At 45.4% G+C, this 9,347-nt stretch overlaps 1 protein-coding gene across 7 annotated transcripts in view; it reads right to left on the bottom strand.

Moving 5' to 3' along the window:
* Nucleotides 1-5,784: 5,784 nt before the first annotated feature.
* Nucleotides 5,785-9,347, bottom strand: part of U2AF1 (U2 small nuclear RNA auxiliary factor 1) — an 11,060-nt gene continuing 7,497 nt past the window's right edge. For 4 of the 7 annotated variants that reach the window (XM_015569145.1, XM_015569171.1, XM_015569154.1 and 1 more), the window contains 4 exons: nucleotides 8,698-8,796; nucleotides 7,855-7,988; nucleotides 7,678-7,770; nucleotides 5,975-6,260 (listed from right to left, as the gene is read on the bottom strand). In XM_015569145.1, the coding sequence (XP_015424631.1) occupies nucleotides 6,113-6,260; nucleotides 7,678-7,770; nucleotides 7,855-7,988; nucleotides 8,698-8,796 (474 nt within the window). In that variant the 3' untranslated portion in view covers nucleotides 5,975-6,112. Of the gene's footprint in view, nucleotides 5,920-5,974; nucleotides 6,261-7,677; nucleotides 7,771-7,854; nucleotides 7,989-8,697; nucleotides 8,797-8,963; nucleotides 9,014-9,347 lie in introns of those variants that run through there. The other 3 variants (XM_015569176.1, XM_006754350.2, XM_015569151.1) reach the window with 2 other exon arrangements.

The following is a 9,347-nucleotide window of genomic DNA, read 5'->3' on the forward strand; positions in this document are numbered from 1 at the left end:
TTCTGTTAAGTGTTTTTAATGTACTTGTCTGTCCAGTGTGTATCTTCTTTGGAGAAATGTAGATTCAGATCCTTTGCCCATTTTTAAATTGGGTGGTCTTTTTGTTGTTGAGTTGGAGGAGTCTTTTAATATATTTTTTATTGATTTTTTTTTTTTTTGAGAGAGAGGGAGATAGAAACATTGATGAGAAACATCATCGATCGTCTGCCTCCTGTATGCCCCCCACAGGGGATTGAGCCCATAACCCAGGCATGTGGCCTAACTGAAACTTGAACCGGTGGCCTCTTGGTTGGAGGAGTCCTTTATGTATTCTGGACACTAGACACATCAGATATAGGATTTGAAAATATTTTCTCCCTTTTTGTGGGGTGACCTTTCACTTGCTTGTGTCTTTGATGTAAAAAGCTTTCAATTTTGATGAACTTCCATTTATTTGTTTCTTTTGTTGCTTGTGCTTTTGAGATCAGATCTAAGAAACCATTGCCAAATCCAAGGTCATCAAGATTTACCCCAATGATTTCTTAAATAAGTCTTCTTTCTTATATTTGGGCTTTTGACCCATTTTGAATCACTGCAGTGTAGACACTGTGAGGTAAGAATCCCACTTCATTCTTCTGTGTGTAGATAGCCAGCTGTTCCAGCACCGATTGGTTGAAACACTTTGTTTCCCCATACTGGTTTGGCACCCTTGTCAAAAATCAACTGACAATTGATGTAAAAACTTCTTTTTGGACCCTCAAGTCTATTCCATGAATTTACATGCCTGTCTTGTGCCAGTGACACCGTGTTTTTATTACTTTAATGTTGCATTGAGTTTTGAAATCACGAAGTGAAGTCTTCCAAATTTTTTTTAAAATATATTTTTATTGATTTCAGAGAGGAAGGGAGAGGGAGAGAGAAAAACATCAACGATGAGAGAATCATTGATTGGCTGCCTCCTGTACACCCCCTACTAGGGATCAAGCCTGCAACTCGAGCACGTGCCCTTGACTAGAATCGAACCCGGGATCCTTCAGTCCATAGGCTGACACTCTATCCACTGAGCCAAACCAGCCAGGACAGGTCTACTTTATTTTTCCAACAGTTTTGTCACTTTTAGAATTCAAGTTTTGTACTCAGTAACTTTTTACACCACCTGTCAACTATTCGCTTTGTAAGACATGACTATTAGGATGGCTACTTATTCCTCTGCTGTCCTCTCCACCACCCATACCTGCCTTCAGTTACTAATACTATTCCCACAAACTAACCATTACTGAGCTCTCACTAGGCACGTGCCAGGCACTGTTCTGGAAGCGGTACCTTGTTAACTAGTGGAGTCTCATAACAGTCAAAGGAGTGGGTGCTATTTGATCACCACTTTGCAGGGCAGGACAATGAGGCACAGAGGCCAGTCTGCAGCCAGTGAAGAGCGGAGCCAGGACTCAGACCTGGGATTCCACTCCTGCCCTGCCTCTCCCACTGAGCTTCTCACCGCTCCTGCAATGGGCATCAGCCCAATCCTAGGATATGTTAGGTTGAACCACATGAAATGAACTTTTGTGACCCACAAAAAAATGGTAAATTCATGTGACCCAACTTGTTAAAAAAAGACAAAAAAGACCTGAGATCTGAAGCCGGTGCCTGAATATTTGTTGCCAGATTCAGACAGGGGTTTTCTCAGGTTCTGCTGTCAGGTTTGAACATGCTCCCCCAGAACACACCGGCTGTGGGGGAGCCAAGTGCACCTGGATGGTGTGGCATCTTCTGAGCAAAAGACTGCAGTCTGTCCTGAGATGGGGGCCTAAGGGGGTGAGAAGTTTTGTGCTCCCTCTAATAGTAAGTCCTACGAGGGAGAGAGGGAAGGTCCCCTCCCTAAGAGCCATGCTACCCCATCTCCCGGAGTCATCCAGCCAGACAAAACCCACCAGGCACAGGCACCGAGCGAGTGACCTCACACACTGGCTGACAGATCTCTGGGCAGGGACCTCTCCCGATGGCTACGTGGACGTCAGTGGCTGTTTTTCAGGCCTGTCCTGCCACTCCTGCCACAGGTGCATGGGAAGGCAGCCACCTGGTTGGCCGCAGGAGGGGGAACAGGTCTTGGGCTGTAGACAGGGACCGTGTTCTGTCTCAGAAGCTGGACCTAGAAGTTGTGTTTTCCCAAGCCCAGCAGTTTAGATGGCTGGTTCTGTTCTCATTTGGTCTCCTGCCCAGCTGCTGGGGAGCCTCCCTGGCCAGGGAGACCGAACCCTTGGGTTAATTATTGCAGGATTCTCAGCTGTTCAAAACCTTCTTGGGTGGAAGCCAGAAGTCATGGAACCAGGAGCCAGAGGAGCAGTGGGTGAGGGGACAGCCTTGACAAGGGTTGGTGCCCTCCTAGCCCACCCTGGCTTCCATCCGGGCTGAGAGGACCCCAGGGAACACAGGTGGGAAGGGGCCTTCCGTTCAGTTCAAGAGGAAGCAACATCTACCCAGAGGCGCACGTCCCCTCCTCGCCAGGTGTGCAGTGTCTGATGGGCGAGTGATGAGGCTCCGACACTAACCTGCCCCTATGTCCTGGCTGCAGGACAGATTTGTTCACAAGGTGCCCAACTCTGGGGACTTGCTCTCTTCTTTCCCCTCCCGTCTGATACAAGGGGGCCATCCTGGGGGCCGTGTTGCTCTGCAGACCTAGGCTGTCCTTCAGATGGGTTGTCCCAAGGTCAAACCACGAATAGAGATGACATTACAAATTTTTTGGACCTTAAAATCCAAATTCATGTTCTCCAATCAGCTTTATCGATACTAAAGTTTATAAAGCAGGGGTGGGCAAACTTTTTGACTCAAGGGCCACAATGGGTTCTTAAACTGGACCGGAGGGCCGGAACAAAAGCATGGATGGAGTGTTTGTGTGAACTAATATAAATTCAAAGTAAACATCATTACATAAAAGGGTTCGGTCTTTTTTTTTTTTTTTAGTTTTATTCATTTCAAACAGGCCGGATCTGGCCCGCGGGCCGTAGTTTGCCCACGGCTGTTATAAAGGGAAAAAAAATCCATGGAGGTTAACGCCTTTGGGGGCAGCCTTGAGCCCTCTCTCCTGAAACAGGCCCCAGAAAGCTGTCCACATGGGCAAGATGCATAAGTTGGACCAGGTTACGTTCGAGAACACATTCATCCAACCCAGCACTGAGAGGGAGAGGGCAAGCCACAGACTGGGATAAATACACATCAACAGAAGACTCCTCTCCAGACTATGTACAGAACTCCTAGAAATAAGAAAAAGACAACCCACTCACTCAATGAGGGGGAAGAAAAATGGGCAAAGACTTGAAGAGGGTTCATCAACATACAAATGGCCAGAACAAGGTGCTCAACCTCACTGTTCATCTAAAACCCGAGGGACCGGCCTCCCACTCCAGGACTGAAAAGGCAAAACTAAAACCTGAGTCTTTCTGATCAGAGGCCCCATCCCAGAAGGGCTGCCCCACTGGGCGCCCTGAGGGAATGAGCTGCCCGGGCGTCAGGGTCGCATCTCCACAGCACACTCTCACCCTTGTCCCAGCCTATCCTGAGCTTTGCAAGCCCGAGCTCATTCTGGCTGTGGAATTTGCCTCCAGTTCCCTCCGCCATCTCCTGATCTCCTAGTCAGTTATGCCAGCACCACGTATTCACTATTCTATTCTTCTCTAACCACACTGCTATACCTCAAACTGCAAACTTCAAGTTAGCTGTGTCCAACAACATACTGAATGTCACGAACAAGCTGAAAGACAAAATAATATAAATCCATCTACATAGAAGTTCAAACACAGGCAAGACTGTTCAGTGAAGTCTATGTAGCTCTTAATAAAATAAAAATGAAACCAAATTACAAATGCTGACTGGTTTCCTGCAGCGAAGGGCTTCCTGGCCGGAGGGCCGGTCTGGGTCCTGGCAGTACTCACCAGGATGTACGCCTCTGAACTCTTCCTTAAACCAGACTTAAGTGTCAAGTACGGCTGACCCATGAAGGTGGTTGCTGTGTGGGCCTTTGTCTTCTCCAATCAATACCGTATTTACTTTCACGATCTAACGCCTCTGTAGGCCACACTTCTCACATGCATCTCAACTATTCTAAAACTGAACTCATCTTTTCCAATTTTCACCTAGCACCCCCAATCCCTCTTCCCTTTGGCAACTACCAGTTTGTCCTATGTATCTATGGGTGTTTATTCATGTTTTGTTTTTAGATTCCACAATATTCCATTGTATATATGTATCACATCTGCTTTATCCATTCTATAGACACCTAGGCTGTTTTCATTTCTTGGCTATTGTAAATAATGCTGCAATGAACTTGGGGTGCACACATCTTTTCAAGTCAGTGTTTTCGTTTTCTTTGGACAGTCATACATGAGTTATTGCTGCATCATGTGGTCTTTATATTTTTAAAATTTTTGAAAAATCTAGTTTTACAATTCCACAAGAATTCTATTTTCTCCACACTGCCATCACATAATTTTTTGGTGCTAGCCATTCTGACCAGTGTGAAGGGGACACCTTGTGTAGACACTTCTAATAACATAATCAATACATCTTTGTGATTGCTCAAACTACTTCACTGCATTTCATGCTGCCTGCACTGGGACAGCGTGATCAACTGACCTGCTGTTTCCTATTTCTCAAAAGGCCATGTGGATTAGCTGAGAGGGAGCTCAATCCCCTGAGGCCTTTCCTTCCTTTGTTCCCTGTCTGCTACAAGGCCCTCTGCCTGTGTGTGGACTGACAGGGGAGTCAACCTCCACGGCCCAGTTCATCTGGCCACTTCCAAAGACTTCAGATCTGAGCCCACATCCTGGATGGACCACAGCCTTCTTCCCAAGTTGCTTGTCCAGACCTAAGAATTCACAGTGGGCCTGGTCTTCTGAACACCTCTCTTACGTAAGCGTCCACATCTCAAGGGGAGAGGCCTTGCTTATCTTTGTCCTGAAATGCCAGCTGGACTCTGCTAAGTGCTGACGAAGCATTCACCCATCTTGCTCACTTGGGGCACGCAGAAAAGCAGGTCTGCACTGCAGGCTTCTGAGTCCACGTGAATCCAGTCGTTTAACAACACAGTAGTCAGCTATGACATGACAGGTGACCCCTCACTCGCTCCTGGGCTGCACAAGCACATGCCTGTTTTATGCACACCCATGTTTTAGGAGTGCACGGTGGCTCTCAAAGCAACACTAGACAATTCAATGGAGAGATATAACACTGACTGCACTGTGTCCCAAGATTAGCTTCTCTATCAACGCCAGTGGACTCTACAGAGAATGACGTCTAAACATTTACTTACTAAGTAGTAAGTAAAGGGGCCTCACAGGCTTTCCTCACCTCTACTCAGCCTCAGAAGAGAAATTCTGGGCTACTGGTTAATATGTATATAACTAGAAACAGATCTGGCCTTTTCCCATGTGAATTCTACTTCAACTGGTGTTTTGTTTTAGAACCTAAATTTAAAATAGGGTTTCAACTCTGGCTCCAGGTGTGGCTCAGTTGGTTGGGCGTCATCCTATGCACCAAAAGGTCGCCAGTTTGATGCCAGGTCAGAGCACATGCCCAGATTGTGGGTTCAATATCCAATCAAGTGGGTATAGGAAGCAACTCACATCAGGTATCTCTCTTGTTCCCTCTCCCTTCCTCTCTCTAAAATTAATAAACAGCCCAGCTGGTGTAGCTCAATGGTTGAGGGTTGACCCATGAGCCAGGAGGTCACCGTCAGATTCCTGGTCAGGGCACATGCCTGGGTTGCAGGCTTGATACCCAGTAGGAGGTGCGCAGATGGCTGATCAATGATTCTCTCTCTTTGATATTTCTATTCCTCTCTGAAATCAATAAAAACATTAAAAAAAAGAAAAAGTATGGTTTCATTTCTACCCAAAGTGATTGATGTAGATTAATCTTCACTTCAAGGGCTGATGATATGCAGGTCTGTAAAGGAAGAGAGATTTAAAGTGGAGTTTCCACAAGAAAAAAGTTACAAGAATACTGTATCACTACAAATTTTATTCAGAAACCCATCTTTGTTTTTTTAAATTGTTTTTTAAAAAAATTCCCATTATGAACTGGTTTGGTCAATCAACTACAACACTTTCTAGCAGACATACGGTAAAAATGGCCTGGCTCAGAATCGCCCAGATCTCTCACGATCTCTTGACCGCCTCCTGTCACGCTCCCGTCCCCCACCGCCTCCGCCACCACCTCCGCCACCGCCACGACCACGGTCTCTAGACCGAGAGCGACGCTCCCGGGACCGGGACCTCGATCGATGCCTGAAACAAAGGAAAAGAAACAAAACCTTGGCATCAAAATGAAAACATGCAACATAAAACCACAGCGACTAACACTTTCAAGTACTGTATCCCACAGAATCGAAGATGTTAATAAAAAAAGAAAAATGCTGTCAATTTAACTGCAAGCTGCAACTATAATATGAGCGCTAATTTCAGAAATAATGTGTCTGGGGGAAAAGGGCATCTCAGAATTGAGAGGTACGGTGGCCATCAAGCCGATTTCTGGATGGGGAAGGCAGGGTTCTTTCTCTTCTGTGTTTGTTTTTGTTGATAATAGGACAGAATCACAATGTCAGCATTTCCTATCGGATGTTAGGTGAAAACCCCTCTGGGGTCAGAACTCAATCTTCATAGGAAAAGTGACCATTATACCCTCTGACATCGGGGTTCTCTCTGTTTTATGACATGACCGCTTACATTTAAATACCAGGACCAGACAAATACGACTGCTAGTTCTGCCAGTGGTCCACAGGGGAATGCCAAGAAACCTACCAAACCCACCAAAACCAAGGCATCCCAATGGAGACATGCAGTATGTGAAGGAAGTGATGACTTTCGACAAAAGAATAGAACACTGCACACAGGATCTCATTTTCATCAATCCCACTAGCCATTTCCTTGGTTAGTTGCTGAGGTTCGATCTCTCCTTAAGCAGTAAAATATGCACATAGAATATTCTTCAAAGAGCACATTTTTTTCCCCTAAATATATTTTTATTGATTTTTCACAGAGAAGACGAACCAGTAGATCACAGTTCGATTCCCAGCCAGGGCATATGCCTGGGTTGTGGGCTCGATCACCAGTGTGGGGCGTGCAGGAGGCAGCCCATGATTCTCTATCAGTGATGTTTCTATCTCTCCCTCTCCCTTACTCTCTAAAATCAATAAAAATATATTTTAAAAAATTGTTCTACATTCTAAGCAGTGCCATTTATTTATCCATCCATCCTCACCTAAGGATATTTTTTTCATTGATTTTTTGAGAGTAGAAGGGAGAGGGAGAGACAGAGCAAAGCACCAATGTGAGAGAGAAACATCGACTGGTTGCCTCCTGCATGCTCCTGACCAGGGCTCAGAACCTGCAACTAAGGTACTTGCCCTTGACCAGAATCGGAGCACATTTTAATATAGAGTACATTTTTGTAATTTAAAATATGTACTACATGCCCGGCTGGTGTGGTTCAGTGGTTGAGCAACAACCTATACCGTAAGCCAACACTCTATCCACTGAGTCAAATTGGCTGGGGCCTAAGCAGTTCCATTTTAAACAGAGATGACATTCAGGCCAAACTTTACTTAAAAACTAATAAGTAAAAATAATATATATATATTTGGGACCCCCCCTCCACCCCATACACGCAAAGGAAGCAACATAATGGACACACTGAAACACTCACTTCTTGCGCCGGCGCCCATACAGCTCCCGCCGTAGCTCTCTGGAAATGGGCTTCAGATGCATGAAGTTGCAGAAGCCGCCTCGTGTACACTCTCTGGAGGGGAGAACCAGACGAACATGACACCACATAACCACGCCCTTCCTCTGCCTCCCTAGCGGGCAGGCTGTCCATACCTACCCCATTTCATATTGGCGGCAACAGGCTTCCCGGAAGTCGGTCACAGGGGAAAGCTCAGCGTGGATGGGCTGCCCGTTGAACCAGCGGTTGTTCAAATCAATCACAGCTTTCTCCGCATCTTCTTCACGGCGAAACTGAAAAGACAACCAAAATGCTTGCCGCCACGCTTTAATAACACATTTTCAATCACTGATCCAAATACATGCCGTGCGCTTATGCAGATAAAGTAATTAAGGTGGCATAATGTAGTGCAATTAAAATCAGACAACCCTCAATTTACAATTAGACTATTTAACCTTGCGATGGTCCAAAATCATGCCAAATACATTATCTTGATTTTCCAATTCAATTGGTTAAAAGAGCAAATGTAATGATTTGTGTAGGTAATAAACATCATTAAAAAAAAAAAAGGCCTGGCCTGTGTTGCTCAGTGGTTGAGCACTGACCCATGAACCAAGAGGTCACCAGTTCTGTTCGATTCCCGGTCAGGACACATGCCCAGGTTTCGGGCTCAATCCCTAGTGGGGGGCGTGGTGTGCAGGGGGCAGCCAATTGATGTTTCTCTCTGTCCCTCTCTAAAGTCAATAATAAAAAAAAGAAACCATATAAACCGACTTCTCCCCAGTTCAAACAGCCTCTAACCAACAGCTATGAAGGGGCCCCAACTGAAAGGATGATGCAGGACGCTGGCAGTCTGCCCTCCTCCCTACACCCACAGGCCGGTCCCAGCACGTGCACAAGTTCAAGAGCAAGGAGCATTCGGGCAAGGTTAAAAGCTAAAACAATAAGGTGACCATTCCTTATCCTTCCCCCAAACTCCCACACCTGTCACCTTCCACGTACCTTCACATACACGTTTCCAACGAGGTGATCTCCAAGGTTATCACAGACATTCATCTCCTCCACCTCACCGTACTTCTCCTCCATTTCTGTGAAAACCTCCTGGAAGAAAAACGGTGGTTTAGGAGCATGATTGCGTTAAAGATAAAAGACTAACAACACAATGAACCTTTTACTATTTTTATCAATAGAGACAGATTTTAATTCCCGCCCCCCCCAAAAAAAGATAAAGGTGAATAGGTCTATCAGTCTCCAATAGTCAATCTCACCTCAAAAAACTCATCATAGTGTTCCTGCATCTCGACATCGCTCACAGCACCTGCAAACAACAGAAATCTTGCCGGTTAGCACAAGGGCTGTGACCAATTAAAACTTGTGCTTAAATCAACCTGCTACAGTGACACACATTAGATTATCTAAAGAGAGAACCCGATAGAAATGCATTCTACTGGAGCACTGACGAGACTGCATCACAAGGTCAAGTGTTAAAATCTTAAAGTGTGGGGAGACTTTTAAATGCCCTATGGCAGTCTCCATTCTGGCTATTAAAACCACACAAGTTTTAATCAGCATCAAAGGGTCACATTTTCAGAAAGTATCTTAAGGAAAAAGTTGCTCAAAAAAATTTTTAATGAAAAAATTTTAAAATTTCA

Source organism: Myotis davidii, unplaced genomic scaffold (assembly GCF_000327345.1).
Source record: "Myotis davidii unplaced genomic scaffold, ASM32734v1 scaffold512, whole genome shotgun sequence".
Classification (NCBI taxonomy): Eukaryota; Metazoa; Chordata; class Mammalia; order Chiroptera; family Vespertilionidae; genus Myotis; species Myotis davidii.